Raw genomic sequence first — 19,045 nt, forward strand, 5'->3', positions numbered from 1 at the left:
CCCAGGCTTAGAGATCCTTGTCTCTATTCCCATCCTACCCCCTACATACATTTCCCCCCATTCCAAGTCTCCCTCCTATCTTAGGGAAAACACAAAATTGCATAATCAAGAGGGAAATCATTATAAAATTTCTTCTATTTACCTTAATGAAAGAGATTTTTAACTTAAAAAAACAAAACAAAACAAAACTATTTGAGGGGTTTTTTGTCTTGACCCTAATCCTAAGCATTTCCCTAATATTTTACAGCCTATTATCACCTCTTAATAACTTGTCAATCCTATTCAACTTTCCTTCCTTAGCCTGAAGAACAATTCCACATTCACACTCACTTCCTCTTCATTCTGGCACCAGTTTCCCATCTACTTTGCCAGTCTGCCACACCCACCAATTCACTCTATCAATCTACATATTTCCTCTAATTGCTCCATTTATCTTTTCTTAATTTGTTTCATCTTGCCAACAATCTTCTCCCAAACCTACTAGTGTTTTCCTCAACTTCTACTCCCTAATGCCTTCTCAATCCTCCTTAATCCTGTTATTAACTCCTTAAATGGCCCTGACCCTACTCCTCTTTCCACCCAGAAGTAGAATTTATACAAGTTCCTGGATTATCTTCAAATTTTTCTTCAATGTCTTCCAAATTTCTTCTCCCCTAAGTCATTACCTGACTTACTTCATTGGTCCAAATTTTTCCAAGTCATCTACATGAACTTCTTCTCTTAATTTTTTTTCTCTCACTCTTTCCACTGAAGTGAGAAGTTAAAATGTATTTATTTATACATATAGTCATTGTGCCAAATAAAACTTTATTTATACCCAGGCCAGGTACAAAAGATATGAATGAAAACATATGAGAATAACAATTTGGCTATTGGTGTTCTTAATGATTTCATTAATATTCTATGTGTAAATTAAACAAAACTCCACATTTGGAATATTGAAATTTAAATGGTTATCAATTAGATTCTAAGGCAAACAAGGAGCATCTGTTGTTAAGCATCCTTGTAAACAGGGAGCCTCCATTTCAGGGAGTTGTAGGGGATGGCACAATAGAACTTTTGCTTCTCACAGGTCATCTGTTTCTGGCACAATATTCTCTTCTATTGGCACTGGGGTGATTGCTATGGAAACATTCTCTGATATCCATCCTTTAGGAGTTCTATTGAAGGATCTTCGGCTGGAAAGAGGATTGGTGAAAGCCATGAACCTGGGATCTGTTAGCAGGAGTAGATCATAATCTGGAACTTTGAATTTAACCATTTTGGATGCTTTCTCAAACCCTCCAAATGGTGTGGCAACTCTGCAGAGAGTGAAAAGAAATACAGAAAATTTAATTACTTCTAATATTGAAAGGACCTGAATTGAAAAGAACTTCAGAGATCATAGATCAACCACTTCATTTTTACAGATGAGAAAACAGGTTTAGGGAGATGTTAACTATGACTCAAAGGAAATATAATATGGTACCATTTCCAAAGACCAACAGATCAGGGTTTTTGCTATTCTCAGAAGTCTTCAGGAAAAGACTTGGGCTTAGATTTCCTCTGAGAAGACTCATCTCATGTTATACGTCGGTGAAATACATGAATGATTTTTTTGCTTCATGCAATGATTATTAGCTTGTCTCAGATTTCAATTGAGCCTGGTTCTCAAGTCAGAAGACAGGGAATTCAATCCTTCCTCTTACATTTATAACCTTTGAAACTTTGGCAAAATTACTTTCCTTCCCTGGACCTTAGTTTCCCCATCTATGAAAGGAACTGGCTAATCTAGATGGCTTCTGAGGTTCAGGTTCAGATCTACCAAGTTTATGCATCTGTTTTGTTTTATTTCCAAATGCCATTGTTACTTGCGAGCACTTGTACTATCTCTACAAAATTGATTATTTAAATTCTGTCTCTGACTCATCATACTCAATACAAATTTAATAGTTTTGAAGAGAGTGATAGTTTATTCAGTGACATGCAGAATTTAAAGGCCAGTTTGAAAGTCAAGCAGAAAATTTCTATGCATGCTCTTGTTTTAATATTGCCACTGACCCACAATGAAAATTCAGGTTATTTTTACCTATCCAATTCTTCCTTTGCAACAACAACAACAACAAAATTCGGTTCTGCACATATATACTGTACCTAGGATATACCATGACGTATTTAATATGTATGGGAATGCCTGCCATCCAGGGGAGGGATGGAGGGAAGGAGGGGAAAATTAGGAACAGAAGGGAGTACAAGGGATAATGTTGTAAAAAATAACCTATGCACATGTACTGTCAAAAAAATGTTATAATTATAAAATTAATTTTTAAAAATTTTTAAAAATTCAAGCTTTTGAGCATTCCCTTTTAAGGTAGCCCATAGGTCTATAACCATAAAAATTCACCTACTGATAATGTCCCTCAGACTCTTATAGAATTCCATGTCACCCAGGATTATGGAAAAGATCTCAGGGCCAAATTATCCAACTTCCTCCTTTTACAGATTAAGAAATTGAGTTCTGAGGGTGTTAAGAAACTTACCTAATGTCTCACACAGACAGTAATCAAACAAAGGTGAGATTTGAACCCAGGTCCCTAGACTCCAGTCAACAATTCTTTCCTTCTACCATATGCCATATACATATTTAAATCAACAGACTTTAAGTCCGTGCTCTGGGCAAAGGTCTGGGCTATCAGCTAGAGGTCTAAAGAAAGATCCTGCCCTCAGAGAGCTTATATTTTAACTAATTTTACTACAGCGCCCAAATTGCCTTACCATATTCCAGAAAAGAGACTCTGGTTATGGATTCAAGTTGACTAATTTCTGTCCTGAGGGATCCTCACCCTAAATACTGATGCTTACTTTCTAGGTGATCTTGGGTAAGTCTTTTAGGCTTTTGAAGTATGTGTCTATATTTTTGTTTTTTTGTTTTTTTGTTGTTTGTTTGCTTTTTAATTTTTGCACATGCACATTCTTTTTTTTTTTTTTTTTAATTCATTTTTCCAAATTATCCCCTCCCTGCCTCCACTCCCTCCCCCCGATGACAGGTAATCCCATACATTTTACATGTATTACAATGTAACCTAGATACAATATATGTGTGTAAATACCATTTTCTTGTTGCACATTAATTATTAGCTTCCGAAGGTATAAGTAACCTGGGTAGATAGACAGTAGTGCTAACAATTTACATTCACTTCCCAGTGTTCCTTCTCTGGGTGTAGTTATTTCTGTCCATCATTGATCAACTGGAAGTGAGTTGGATCTTCTTTATGTTGAAGATTTACACTTCCATCAGAATACATCCTCATACAGTATTGTTGTTGAAGTGTATAGATACACATTTTTTAAAAAATATTTCCTTATGAATCATGTTGGAAGAAAATAATCAGAAGAAAAGGGAGAAACCATAAGAGAAAAAAAAAAAAACAGATGAAAAAGAGAAAAAAAAACTGAACACAGATTTTGCTGATTTACATTCAGTCTCCAGAGTTCTCTCTCTGGATGCATATGATGTTTATTGGGATTGCCTTGGATCATTGAACCTCTGAGAAGAACCAAATCTGTCATAGTTGATTATTGCACAATCTTGCTGTTACTGTGTACAACGTAATCCTTGTTCTGCTTGTTTCACTTATCATCAGTTCAAGTAATTCTTTCTAGGCCTTTTTAAAATCAGCTTGTTCATCTTTTTTTTTTATAGAACAATAGTATTCCATTACTTTCATATGCCATAACTTATTCAGCCATTCCCCAAATAATGAGCATCTACTTATTTTCCAATTCTTTGCCATCACAAAAACAACTGTTAAAAACATTTTTGCACATGTGGGTCCTTTCCCTTGGAGTATGTTTCTACTCTGTAAAATTAGGATAATCGTTCCCCTATCTGCTTCATAGGGTTACTAATAAGAAAACACTTTGTAAACATGAAAGCATTTCAAAAATATGAATACTAATTGCCTGAGTAAGATTCCAAGTAGATGCAACTGGAGGAGCAAAGGAATGAAGAAAGGAATGACTGTGACATGTTCATGACAAGACATGGGGATTGTTAGCCCTAAGATTTAATTAGTGTCAAATCATCCATAAGTAGAAAAGGCTCTATTTTCTTTGTCAAAAGATGATTTTAGAATGCAAGTTGCAAACTAGAAGACCAATCTTCTCATTTCACAGATAGGAAAACTTAAATCTCAATTTTTGAGGTAGTAGAGGATGGAACAGAGAAAGAAATGGTAAATGCTTCCATTGTCTTTGCCAAGAAAACTCCAAAATTGTATCACAAAGAGTTAGACGTGATGGAAACAAATCAACCACACCATCAACAGAAAATGGGAGAAGACAGTCACTAGCTACAACATGCTTGTTTCCGCATTTAAAAAAAATCTTTTTATTCATAATATTCTTCTAGACCAAAGCTATTTAACCTGGGGTTCAATGATTCTTGTTGGAACCTTAATCCCCAAAAGGTCTGTGAGAAGATTTCAGGGAGTCTGTAGACTTGGATGGGGAAAAATGTTATCTTTCTTTTTACTAACCTAACTGGAATTTAGCATTTTCTTTGACTATTCATATAGACAAGAAACATACTACTGAAAAAGACCATACCAGATTGCCAAAGGGGTCTATGACATTAAAAAAAAAATTAAGAAATCTTGCTTTAGATAGATTGTTGTGTTCTATTAACATGGAGGCTCAGATCTGAACTGGAATTGAATTTCTTAGTTTAGGGGATCCCAGATGAAGAAACTCCCCTTATCAATGTGGCATCTGCAATTTCTAGTCTTGGAGATTTGCATAGAGGAATGAAAGTGATTCAGCCAGGATTATGTAACCACTATGTGCCAAAAGTAGGACCTTTGGGGCCTTGCAGATATTTGTTGGACTTAAAATGTATTAGAGAAAGAACTTATATAAACTTGTACTCATGTATACACACACCCACACATATACATATAATACACCCCCCACACACACACATTTACGTGTGTGTGTAGTTTTCTTGACCATTTATCCTCAGATGTGCCAATGCTAAAGAATTTTGATAGAAAGCATTTCTCTAAATCTCTCAAGCATTCAACCAACTCAAGTGCCATTTTCTCCATGGAGACCTCCCTGCCTACTCTCTAGCTCAGAAGTGATTTCTGCCATCAGCTCTGAGCTCTGGACTGAGGAAGTGTCTTAGGGATTACATACCCAGACTCCTATCACAGTTATTTGCATCATAGTTACATCCGGGTCTGATCTTTGTATGACAGCAGGGACCATATTGTCCTCTGTTATATTTTATTCACTTCAGTGCAGTATAATGATGAGAGAATATAGCTTTTGGGAATGACAGTAAAGTACTTTAAAGTGACAATATTCAATCAATTCCTGTCACCCTAAAGAGAAAAGTTAAGGCTGAATGAGCACTTATTCATCATAGAAGGGATTCCTGCTTAAGGTGAGAATTTAACTCAAGGATCTCTGCAAGCTTTGTTCCCCAAAGTGTCTCTCACAGAGCCCACTTACACTGTGACTGCAGCTTTAACACTGCTAAAGTCTCTAAAGCTGCAATTGTGAGGCCCTGATTCTATGACCCATGTAAAACATTCAACACAGAGTCCCCACCTCCAGAGGCCATGTTTTTATGATGTCAAATAACTGGTCAGAGCAGGGAAAAAAACCAGTCCAACCAGTTCAGTGCCATGGAAATGAAACACCCAGTGGATTTCATTTCTTACCTTTCATCAAGTAATGTTTAACAAGTAGTGTGGACCAGTCTGTTTACTACTGAAAATTCAACATAGTTTTTGATTGAGAGCTTTTTTTTTTTTTTTTTTTTTAGGAACTAGAGATGGAAAGGACATCATATCATTTTGAGGATGAAGAAATGGGGCTTAGAGACTTAAAATCACTTGCCCAAAGTCACATAAGAATGAAATAGCAGAACCCAGATAAGAACTTTGATATATTAAGATAGAATCCATATCTACGGTTCTTTTTATTATAGTCATAGTTACCAAATTTTTAGCCTTTTTAGCTCTTTTTTGTTGTTGAGGTAATGGGGTTAAGTGATTTGCCCAGGATCACATAGCTAGTAAGTGCCTGAGGCTGGATTTGAACTTAGGTCGTCCTGAGTATCCTACCTATTCTGACCCCTTTATATTCTTAAAAATTATTGAGGATCCTCCAATAAGCTTTTGTTTGTGTGAGTTATATCCATCCATATTTGCTACTTTAGAAATTAAAACATATATTAAAATTTATTAATTTATTTAAAAATAACAAACAGATGTTAACATAAATGATATGTTTTTATGAAAATAATTGTATTTTCCAAAACAAAAAAGAAAATAGTGAAAAGAGTGGCATTGTTTTAATATTTGTTTGCCAGTGTTTGTTGTCTGTCTTATCAGAAGATAGCCGAATTGTCAGCTGCTTCTTCATTCAATTTGTTTTGATGTTGTTTTGGTTGAAACATAAGTTGTCCCTATAAGTCCTAATGTAGTTTAAAGTTGCCACATTAAGGTGGAGGGTAGGGATATTTATGACATACAAAAAAAAGCATATGCATTCTGCATATGAAGAAAATCTAGCTTCACACAAATATATGATTGGAAAGGGGAGGAGAATTTTAAAAGTTAAATGACATTTTAGTAATATTATGAAAATTATTTTGACCTCTTGGAACCCCCAAAAGGTTTTAGAGACCTCCAGGTATACACAAACTATATTTTGAGAACAAATACTTAATACCATGACTACTCTTCTATTTTTATTTCATTTATTTATTTTTGCTAAGGCAATTAGGGTTAAGTGACTTGCTCAAGATCACACAGCTAGGAAGTGTTAAGTGTCTGAAAGCAGATTTGAATTCAGGTCCTCCTGACTTCAGAGCTGGTGCTCTACTACTGCACCACCTAATTGCCCCCAAGACTAATCTTTTAGAAACTTGCCAAGTTTATGTGATAAATGTATCTTATAATGGTGCGAATTGAGTATTTCTGTCTTTTTGCAGAATTCAATCCATTGATCTAATTGGCCATTTTTATATATTATGTATATCACATATATGTATATATACACATACATATATACACACATGCACATTTTGCCCCATCATTATTTTACTGGACTCACTCAAAAGAAAAGAAATATTCAACCCCTCCTCTGATTCCCATGAAATCAGGCCTGTGGGTTTACTTTTTTCATTTAGCAATCCTTGCCTCTTCACCTTCATTATCTTCCTGGGGTTATTATTTTCCCAGTTCTCAAATGAGAAAATATTTCCCCCAATGAATCAACAAGAATTTCTATGGGAAGGTGAAGTTTGGGTTAATACCCCGTCACATGTTCTGCTCTGCCAGAGATCTTTCTTGCTATTTCAAAACAAGGTATTTTGATGTGCTTGAACAGGCTGGTTCTTTGTTGGAAGTCTTTATTGTTTGTACTACCCAAAACTGAGCAGAGGCTTAAGCAGCAAAAACATGTGTGACACACACTGTGAGAGTGAGAAAATGGGATTGCTTGTGGGGTTGGTTAAGATTTCAACAAACAGATTCAAATTGCATCTCAAGTTTATGTTACTGAAATTTCCACCAAAGGCTTTGCTTTAAAGCACTTTTTTGCTCCCTCATTTAACCTTGCTCCCCCTGACTACTTGTAGTGGACATCTTTGAGTTTACTTCATTAGACTTGAGTTTTAGATTGTTGAGATTTGAAGCTGGTAATGGATTGGAGTGGACTTGCAGTCTGTATATTCATGTGGCAATCTTGGCTTTGTTATTCACCCCCTATGTGAACCTGGTCCTGGGCCATCTTCTCTCTTGGTTTCCTTTTCCTGAATTGTAAAATGTGAGTCTCAGACTAGATCAGGGGTTCTTTATCCCTGGCTTTTTGTGTCATAAATCCCTAGGGCAGTTTGGCTAAGTTTATGAAGACCCTTTCTCAGAATCATGGTTTTAAATACATAAAATGAAATACATGGGATTACCAAGGAAGCCAATTCTATTAAAATATAGGTATCAAAATAAATTTTTTAAAAACATGGGCCCCATGTTAAGAATTCTTGAACTAGATGATGTCTGAGTTTCTCCTTTACACCCAAAACCTTCTGAGATAAGAGACTTCAGTTTCACTCAGATAAGCATGTACAAAATGATTTCCTATTAAATGTGTTTAACTGGCATTTGAGTATTGTAATTTGTAAGGATTAAGAATACTGGGGATTCCATATTGTATACTTTATACTAAGATAAAGTCCAAATGGGTACATGACCTAGATATGAAATGTTGGAACACAGACAAATTAGGAAAGCATGGGGAAAAAACACCCTACCTGTCAGATCTATGGATAGAAGACAAGTTCATGACCAAACAAGGGATTATTGAGATTAATGGATGATAAAAGGTATAATTTTGTTAATTAAAATAAAAAAAATTTTAAAACATACAAATTTTAAAACATACTAATCAAAGGAGATGATACATATAAAGTGCTTTGTAAATCTTGAACCATTTATTAGCTACTACTATATTTTTTTGCCAATTTTTTTTGTTAGTTTATTAATTAGATATTTTTCACCTCTTTTGAAGAAAAGACTGCCCATTTTTCTTATAATAGTAATATCAGATCCAGAATCCAAGTCTAAATCTCCTGAATCCAAGTTAAATGGTGATGCATAACTGTATCCTTAGCAGACCTCTGGTTTTTCCAACTACCCACTGGCTGCTTTTCCCATAAGTCTTCTTAAAATCAGTCTGTCTTATTTTTCTTTTTTTATCCTCAAGTATTAGCACATAGCAAATGTTTAGCATTTTTTTTATTCATTCATTCATTCACTCATTCATTCCTACTATACCACACTAAATATGCCTATAAATATCCATGGAAATACACAAAAGGGAGACTGGGTAGAAATAAACAGCTATTGTAGGAATCAGGAATCTGAGTCTATTTGGCAAGTGGCTTGGAAGTTTAGTTGTCCAATATTTTGAAGATAAACAAATTTGTGAGACTAAAGAACTCTGCTCAATCTAACGATTTCAGAGGACCAAAGATGAAGTATGTGGCCTATTTCCTTATAAAGAAGTGATGAATTCAGGCATTTTAAAAAATATGTAGCTACTGTGGGCCTATATTTTGGTTGAATACACATATGTATTACAAGGTTTGTCTTTTTTTCCCTTTTCTTCTGGGAGAGGAAGGGAGGTAACAAGGAGAGAAAATAGATTTTTGTTCATTATGAAAAAAATTAATTCAAAACAAAACAAAAGATGCTTACTTGTGTTTTTACACTAGAATTTGGGGCAGAATATTTCATTCTCTCAGACTTAGAGTGAGTTTGTTTCCTATATCTAACTGAATTGGACCTCAGGGTTCTATGTAGATTCTTACAGAATTTCATCAACTCTATCCTCAAGGGAGACTTGCCTTAAATAATAATTAAGCAATGGTGACATCACACAGGGCAAAATCAATTAAAGCCATTCAATGAAGGGAGCAGCACATGACCCAAAAAGAGAAATGAGGAAACTGGGCTCCAGGTTCACATAAGTAATAATCACAATGATAGAATCAATCCTAAATTGTATTTTGAGGACTTTATGCAAAATAGCAAGCCAGGTTGAAATTCCAGTGCCTGTTTGAATAGAGAATCAGCTCTGTGGTGGTAATAGTATGAGCTAAATCCTCTGTTTGATTAGAGAAACATTCATGATCTAGAACCTATGATTTTATTTTATTTTTTAAATACTTTGACAACTTAAAAAATATAAGTGCTTTCCTTTTTAATGCCATGTATTTTTATTTATTTATTTATTGCTTAAAAACATTCTGAAAAAGAGTCCACAGGCGTCAGCATATTGCCAAAGGGGACCATGACACCAAAAGGGAGGAAAAAAACCATGGCTAATCATAGTCTTGCAAGCCTCAGGAAGTCCTGAAGCCATGGAACTCCCAGTGGCATCCTAGCAATGCTCCTGGAGCAGAAGGCACTGACCATAGCACTATATCAGAAAGCAGAGAACAGATGAAGCACTTAAAGGTAGAGCAACATCCCTGGAGCATGAGTTGACCAAAGCATTCACATCAGAGCTGAAGTCAGAATAGGCCTCCAAAGGAGGGACAACTTCAGGACTCTCCAAGTTATCCCTCAGAAAGTTAGCTTATACCCAGAGAAAACTTTATGAGACCTCAGCAAAGGGAATATAGGACTTCTAGAAACCAGGAAGTGGAAGTTGCCCATTTGCCCTAAGCTAGGGTCTGCTTTCCCTTGAACTCTGTAGGCATTAGTAGGAGAATGTATCACAGATTCTTGGAGCAAAAATTTTGTGCTGAATGTTATTATATTGCCTTTGTAAATATTCATTTCTAAAAGCTAATTGTCTGACTAATATCAATCTATAACCATAGTGGGAAGCACAGTGGTTCAGACTTGTCAACTCTTGTAGTATGCCTTGCACACACGTAAACCTGACAAAATCTCTCAGACTTATCTTTAGAACCTTGAGGGGACAAGTAACCAGCTGCCTTCTGGAGATTCAATCTGCCAACATCAATTAGGTTCTAGAAAGAGAAAGTCTATGGTACACTATCATTTTATTCCATCCAAAGAAAATCCAGCAGACTTGGCTCTTTTCAACAATGAGGTGATCTAAGGTACTTCTAATAGACTTGTGATAGAATCCATATCCAGAGAGAGAACAGTGGAGACTGAATGTGGATCAGAATATGCATTTTCACCTTGTTGTTGTTGTTTGTCTGCTTGGATTTTTTGCGTAGCTGGACAAATATGGAAAAATGTTTAGAAGAATTACATATTTAACTATATCAGATTATTTGGAGAGGGGAAAGGGGGGAGAGAAGGGGAAAAATTTGGAACACAAGGTTTTGCAAAAGTCAATATTGAAAACTATCTTTGCATGTATTTGGAAAAATGCTATTAAAAATAAATGCAAAAAAAAAAAAAAGAAAGAAAGAAAAAGAAAATCCCAAATGGGGTCATGAAGAGATGGACTTAAAAAAAAAAAAGAACAAAAAAGAAAATCCATCATTTATTATTTGTCTGCTGCAATTAATGTAAGATTAGGAGCCATTGGAGAGAGGCCTGGCTCTCTATTAAAAGGATGGGAGACATATCTGAGTCCCACTGAGTCTCACCTAGGAAGAGGGTGATTGTACTACCTGTGGGGTAGCTGCCCACTAAATCTCCTGTTATCAGAGAAGCATTTCTTACAGTCTCATACATTAGAGCAGGTATTATAAAGTCAGAGTGCTGGAATCTAACCTTGCTCCTGTCCATCACCTTTCTCATCCAGATTACCAACATCTAGTCAATGTTATGTTCAAATATAATTTTTAACTGTACTGTGATGTAAAAAAAAAAAGTCATTCCACATAATTTTCTTAAACAGGAGAGGTATACTACCTGTTAAAGCTTCGGAAGTCTGGAAGTTCTGCCTTTTCTTCAGGCTTAAAGAGTTTGGGGTAGAAAGCCTCCAATAGTTCTGGTTCATTGCTAATGGCCTGCTCCCAGGGAGACTGATAGTACTTAGGTACAGCTGTGGTGTTGAATCTCTCAGGAGGAATTTCCTTCAACGGTCCAGAATATCCTTTAGAAAAATATGAGAATAAGTAAACACAGAATATCTGGGGGTTGCTAAGCAACAACTAATATTTTAATATGTTATTTTTCAAATGTTAGAATAAACTTGTATAAAATACAATAAAAATAAAATAAAATATACATCCTCTAGATAGTTCCTCACAAAAACTGTAATCACTTATATTTTTTAAAAAAGTAGACTCCTGGATTTTTTTTTTTTAAACAAAGATTAATTTTCTTAACATACAAACTTGAAAAATTATCATTCTGAGCCAAAACAAATTCTTTATCCATTGGTTATAATTATGCATATTTGTATTATATTGGAGGAGAAATTCTACTAATATGTTTTTATTAGACACCAAAAATAAAGGATTTTCTAACGAGGTTATTTCTGAATTTTTTTAGATTGTAAAAGTTCCCTAAAGATTAACCTCTCTTATTTCCCCTTTCCAAGAAAGACAGCACAGTGTACTGGATAAAGGATTAGTCATGGAATCAGGACCATCTAAGTTCAAGAAGTGCTTTTGATTCATATAAACTGGATGACCTCCCAGTACCCAAGGAAACTAAGACACAGATGAGGAGGCAATCTGCATCAGCGAAGATTGCTTCCACACAAGGAGCATCCTATATTAAAGTAATCATCTTAAATTTATCCCCTGTTTATCTTATTTTTATGAAAAAGTTTTGACCTTTGACTCCTTACTCATACTCTCTTGACCTCACCTTACCAGTCTATAAAATAATGGGCTTGGGCTTGGTCTATGGTCTTTCTGACTCCTCCCAGCTCCAACATTCAATGGCTATAGAATAGTCCTTTGAAAATGGAATGGCATTCTGGAATGTTGTTCAAAGGGACTAGAGTTCTCTTGCAGTTCTGAGTGTTTTGGAGTATCATAATCTTTAAGCTAGAAAAGGGACCAGAGTCATGCCGAAGATTTAAAAAAAGAGACCCATAGCTTGACGAGAACAAATGGAGATGAAGGAGTAGTAACAGCTGTGAGGAGCCACCCTGGTCTGGACCTACTTGGGCCTTAAAAAGCCAAGATGGAAAGAATGCATAACATAGGGACAACAAATAAAAGGAGAAGCTGAAAAGACAGCTGAGCTTGGAAGAGAAGGGAGAGATAAAGGTGGGTCATTGAGCCCCTTCAGACATAGTTCACTAGGATCAAAATTATGCTTTTTCAAGGACTGAACAACGTTCCAAAAAGTGTACCTTCCCCAATTTCCCCTTCCTTGTCTAGTAACAGCCACTGGACTATACAGGGTTTCCTTTTCTTTTTCTTATAAGAGTTTATCATATCCTGATTTTATTCCAAATACGTAGAAGTCAGAGATTTATTTTCCTAACTGGGGGCTGTGAGCTATTGTGATTGTATTTAATTGTATTTATTTTTCTTAGGGATTTTTTTTGGGGGGGTTATAGATCAGATTAAATCTGATATAAATGCCAAGAGATAGAAAAAACAACTATATTGCCCCCATACATATACCCAGGCTAAAAGTAAGCTAATTGTTGTAATTGGGTGTGGCCAATTAAATCTTCAGGCCCCTTCTCTTTCCATGAAAAGGAAAGAGGGTGGGTAGATTTAGAGACATGTGGGTAAGATTCAGCTCTGCCCTTTCAGAAAGGAAGGGGGAATAGAAAATACTTTCAAGTTCTTTCCATAGCCCCACCCAGCAATATTCCAGAAATACGATCCAAGGAGGTCTGACTACTACGTCTTTCACAAATAGTCTTTCCTTTTCCATAAATATAATTGATCCCCTTCTCAGAAATTTTAAGATGCTCCCAATTGCTTCTAACTTCAAGTCCCAACTCTTTGGCATGTGTCTGTACTAAATTGAATTGTCCATTTAAGAGTTATGGCTGGCATTCATGAATCAATTATAAAGCAAGTTCAAATAAGTTTAAATATGCACTATTGTGCATTATGAATTGTGAGTTTATGAAATTGTTCTGGATTGTTGGTTGTGAGGACAGTGTGGTGGAAGGTAAGGATGCTGGATTTGAAATCTTAAAACTTGAATTAAAATTCTGGCATTGATCCTGGTTCTCTGATGTGCCACCTGTGAACTTTTATGGCCCTTACTTTAATGGGTGTTAAGCTCAATACATGTGCCACTTTAAATATATATATATATATATATATATATATATATATATATATATATATATATATATAAAATTACTTGCAAAGTGAAGTGAGTAGAACCAGGAGAACATTATATATAGTAATAGCAATATTCTATGATAATTTACTGAATGACAGCTATCTCTCAAGGTATTCATCTCCAGAGAAAGAACTGATGGAGTCTGAATGTAGATTGAACTATGTATTTTTTTCCTTAGGAATTTTTTTTTTTTTTTTTTTTTTTTTGGTGTATAGAGATATGTTTTACATAACTGCATATTTGTTTGCTGTTGATCAAACATTTTTCAGTCATGTCCAATTTTATGATTCCATTTGGGGTTTTCTTGGCAGAGATACTAGAGGGATTTGCCATTTCCTTCTCCAGTTCATTCTTCAGATGAAGAAACTGAGGCAAACTGTGTGCCCAGGGTCACATAGCTAGGGTCTGAAGCCAAATTTTAATTAAGGAAGATGATAGCACTTCATGAACTGCATTACTTAGCTGAATGTGTATAACCACTATCAAATAGCTTTGTTTTGTTTATCTTTGAAAGATTTTTGTATTGCAACAAAAAAGTTAAGAATTATTGATTTAGTTCAGTATAATTTACTGGATGAAACAAACTCTGGAAAAGAAGTGATGTGTCTAAAATATACTTATTCCATGGAGTTTTTCTTTTGGATTCAATATGATTCTCATAGCTCAGTTTTTTCCAGATTTCTTTTATTATTAATGGAAACATGTTTGAAAAATACCTAGAATTCTATAAACTGTAGAGCTTTCTCTATTCTATATGAATTAAAGGAGAACGAAATACTCCATTGGCTGAATTTAAATGTTGTTTCTAACTTCCAACTAGTCTTGTAAAAAGGTCCCAGAAGAAATGGGAGTATGTGATTTGAATCTTAAATTCTTACTTATCTAAAATATATCTCTTTCCCAATATCTTAGGCAGCTAGGTACTATCCAGGGACTAGAGCACTAGGACTAGAGTCAGAAAACCTGAGTTCAAATCCAACCTCATACTAGCTGTGTTTGGGGTTACATGCACATAGAATAGCTATTCTTGACTATTGCTTATAGCTGACATTTCTAGATTTGAAAACTGCTCATTTTCAATTCATTGATTCTTTGATGTAAAACTGGCCCTATTTTAGATAGATAAAGTATTTGTTAGATGCTTACTGTATTCCAGGCACTGTGCTAAACATTGAGGAGGCAATATAAACAAATAAGATAGTCCCTACCCACTAGGAGCTTAAGACAACACGTTAAAGGGAGCTGAAAAGGATGACCTTCCTAGATGCTGTGGAGGCCTGGATCCCTGAAAAATAAAGCCAGAGTCAACTGATTAGAACCAAAGATGGTTGTAGAGGCAGAGTCTAACATTCTCATGGGGAAAGGATAGAGATGAAAGCCTAAGAAGAGATTGCCAGTATGTAGAATGGGATTTGAACTTGGGTCTTCTTAATATTTAAATCCAGTATTCTTTCCACTAAACCACACTGCCTCAATATGTCCTCCACTCAAAATTAAAAGTTATAAATGCAGCAGAAAAGGTGTTATAAAGAAATTGGGTATAAATCTTAAATTCAGTGTATTTGGAAAGGAAGGCCACAGGAAATCGACTAGACTTGGTTATATTCCCACATTATCCACATTATAACTTAGGAAATCTCTTTGTCTTAGATGTTTCCCTTCTGCTCTCCCTTCCAATTCCTTTCTTTCTTCATTTTTTTTCTATTTCTATCTTTCATCTGAAAAGGATCTTTTTCATGAAACTTGTCCTGCTCTGGTTTCATTTTGACTTTACTCAATCTTGGTTGTCTTGGACTGTTTGTTCCATTACTACTGTTCTGGTCTTGTTTTTTGAGAATGATGTTGGGAGAATGGATAGAGCCTTAGATTTGGGGTCAAATCAGACATAAAGCATGTACTTAGGTGGTCTTTTCTTAGTAGCAAGTCGTGAATATTCCTTGAAGGCAGAGACATTTTTATTTGATTTTGTTTCCCTAGCTGCCTTGCATAGGAGAGACACTAAATAAATGTCTTCTGAATTAGTTTAGGATTTCAATATGGTAAAAGTCTTCCTGCTTTGGTGTCACTAACATTTCCAATTAATTTGCATTTATAAGATATGGGTTTGCTTTTCATTTTCTTTCATGAGACATTATGTGAATCCTCCACAGGTTGTAGGAGAGTAGTTGAGAATATATGAAACAATTTAGGTGTGTAAGTATTAAAAGTGGACAAAGGACTGAACTTGAAGTTGGGAAGGCCTGAGTTCAAATCTATCTTTAGATATTTATTAGCTGTGTGACTTAAGGCACATTATTAAATTTCTCTGTCTCAGTTTCCTCATTTGTAAAACAGTTGTCCTGTTATGTCTGACTCTTTGTGACCCCTTTTGGGGTTTTCCTGACAAAGATATTGGAATCTTTTGCCATGTCCTTCTCCAGCTCATTTTACAGATGAATAAATTGAGGCAAACAGGGTGAAATGACTTGCTCACGGTCACAAAGCTAATAAGTGTCTGAGATCAGACTTGCACCCAGGGAGATGAGTTTCCCCGCCTTCAGGCTGAGCTCTCAATTTATTGCTCTAACTAGCTTTTCCATATGAGATGAGACTTGAAAAACACTTTTGCAAGCTATAGAGCACAATGTCAAAATTATCTATTAATATGTAAAGTATGTATCAATGTGAATACTAATGACTGATTTTTTAAAGAAAATTTTATAATATGAATATCTATAGAGAACTGGCACCAATTGACATCATCTATGGAGAATTGGTATCAATAACCCAAGTCTCAATCTTGGCTTACATTTTAAAATGCTATTAAAAGAGAGGGATTTGATGGTAAAAGCCCCACAGTTTAGCGAGTAGAATGCAGGCTCCCAATACCTTTTTTACTGGTGACAGCTCTTTACCTGGTGCAATGTTTTCTGGGTTGGGTGGACTCCGGGGATCTGGTGTGTTAGGAGGGGTCAAGGGGCCATGCTGGGAACCACCTTCCATGCTGCTGCCATCCAAAGTTCCATTCTGCATGGCAATCCTGTACTGCGTGGGAACAAAAGGAAAATGCTGAACTCTTATCAACATCACACACATTGAGAGAGGATACCATCATTGATCCGTCTTTATAATTGTAATTTATATGATCTTCTGAGTTTTGTGGGTTGTGGATAATTTACCATATTTGCAAGGTGCTTCACTAGTATTATCTCATTTGATCATGGAAAGTAGGTGCTATTATTATATCCATTTTATAGATGAAGAAGCTGAGGTAGACAGAGGTTAAGTGATTTACACAGTGACGAGTGTCTGAGGCTAGATTTGATCTCTGGTTTTCCTTACTCCAGACCCAGTAGCCAATTATTATATTTAATGCTTTTTATTACACATCCACCGGTTATTCCACGTTTTCCCTGTAGCTAGTTTACATTCTTTTGTGCTCATGTATTTTTTGGATTAACAATTTTTTGCCCTTTTCATGGGCAATCATTGGCAATATTTTTTCAGTCTAATCATGCCCAGGCAGCTAGGTGTTTCAGTGGAGAGATCATTGGAATCAGGAAGACATCTTCCTGAGTTGAAATCTGGCCTGAGACATCAACTACATGAATCTGTGCAAGTCACTTAATTCTGTTTGCCTTAGCTTCCTCATGTGTTAAATGAGCTGAAGAAGGAAATGGCAAATCTATCTGTATATCTGCCAAGTATGTCTTCCAAGAAAATTCCAAATGGATTCACACAAGATTGAAATGACTCAACAATATGAAATTCATATCTACTTATGTCTTCTCATTGTCCTCTGGGTCACTCACCCATATTTCATATTTTGTGTATGTGTGTGCATGTGTGAGTGTAATGGTTATATTCTCTGATGGAACCATCTTATAAGCACAATATATATGTTAAATGAATGAAGGAAAAAGAATTTGTTAAGCACTTGGAGCACATACTCAGCACTGGAGATTAAAAAACAAAAGAGGGACTGTCCCCATCCTTGAGGTTACATTATATTAAGGAGAAAAAAAGTCTATTAGAGGGTGGTGAAGGCTTGGGAAGGATGATTTGGTTTGAGAAATCAGAGAGATGGTGAGCAGGGCCTTGGGACAGTTGACTTGCCCACACCTTTTCCACAAGCAATGGTCATATTGATTTAATTACTGTCCTCAGAGCAAGATGTGGAAAGTGGATGTGGGGAGTATTATCTGAATGGGCAAAGGGTAAGATGGTAGAAGGAGATCATTCTCTGGGTTCTAGGATTGACTAGATATAGTGGACTCTTACCACTTCAAATCCTGTCTCAGACACTTAATAGCTGTGTGACCCTGGACAAATCATTTAACCCTGTTTGCCTCAACTTCCTCATCTGTACAATGAACTGGAGAAGGAAATGGTGAACCACTCCAGTATTTTTGCCAAAAGACCTCAAATAGGTTAAAAAGAGTCAACTACTAATTAGGACTGCACAGAACTAAGGCACGAACTCCAAAGCTGATCTGTTAAAGCTGATCTGTTCAATTCATCTAGGGTGTGGTCTCTGAACTCCTGTTTGAAGAGGTCAGCCTCAGTAGCCTCAAGCATGGCATGAAGATGGGGCTGGGGTAAGGAGGTATAAGGGGCAGATAAATCATGATCAGAGGGCTGGGGCTGATGAGATAAATCTTACTGTAGCATTCCATAGACCTTAATAACTGGTTTATTTACTTTCTAGGAAAGATTTTCTAAACTCATTTTCGTCATGTGTATGGCAGACTACTGCGAAACTAACTAATGTTGAGGGAATTCATTTACTCTTCATTCTCATCATGCAATGCTAAAACCATTGTCACCTGAAGCTTCAATCAAGTTGCTAACCTTGATACTTTAAAATAGTCATCCAACCGACTCAAGGGTGGGCCATTTCCTGGGGATTAATGACAGGCTAGAGAATCTACTCTTTCCAGTTAGTCATTAGTTGACAGGAAACACCAAGTACCCCAGTGGTTATCGTTTAAATACACAGTCATTCCTTATGGTGGCCAAGCAGTGCCTTATTTTAGTTATGAGAAGCAACCTAAATTATAGCCTTGTTTCCATTCTGCAGTGACTCCCTACAAAGAAGGTAAGAAAGACAAACAAAAACAAAGACCTTTATTTTAAATGAACTCAATCCAAACAAAGCATTTTTAGACTATGGTAGATTATGAATATATTTCTATATATGTATTTTGTTGTTCAATAATTTCAATCATGTTCCACACTTCCTGAACCCATCTGAGTTTTTCTTGGTAAAGATCCTAGAATGGTCTTACATTTTTTTCTCCAGCTCATTTTACAGA

General features: G+C 35.8%; 1 protein-coding gene across 5 annotated transcripts in view; it reads right to left on the reverse strand.

Annotated features, from left to right (window-relative positions):
* Nucleotides 1-786: 786 nt before the first annotated feature.
* MYOZ2 (myozenin 2) overlaps nt 787-19,045 on the reverse strand; it is a 66,471-nt gene continuing 48,212 nt past the window's right edge. For all 5 annotated transcript variants that reach the window (XM_074272996.1, XM_074272994.1, XM_074272992.1 and 2 more), the window contains 3 exons: nt 16,646-16,775; nt 11,394-11,577; nt 787-1,301 (listed from right to left, as the gene is read on the reverse strand). In XM_074272996.1, coding sequence (XP_074129097.1) covers nt 1,067-1,301; nt 11,394-11,577; nt 16,646-16,775 — 549 coding nt within the window. In that variant the 3' untranslated portion in view covers nt 787-1,066. The remainder of the gene's footprint in view (nt 1,302-11,393; nt 11,578-16,645; nt 16,776-19,045) is intronic.

This window comes from Sminthopsis crassicaudata, chromosome 6 (genome assembly GCF_048593235.1).
Source record: "Sminthopsis crassicaudata isolate SCR6 chromosome 6, ASM4859323v1, whole genome shotgun sequence".
Classification (NCBI taxonomy): domain Eukaryota; kingdom Metazoa; phylum Chordata; class Mammalia; order Dasyuromorphia; family Dasyuridae; genus Sminthopsis; species Sminthopsis crassicaudata.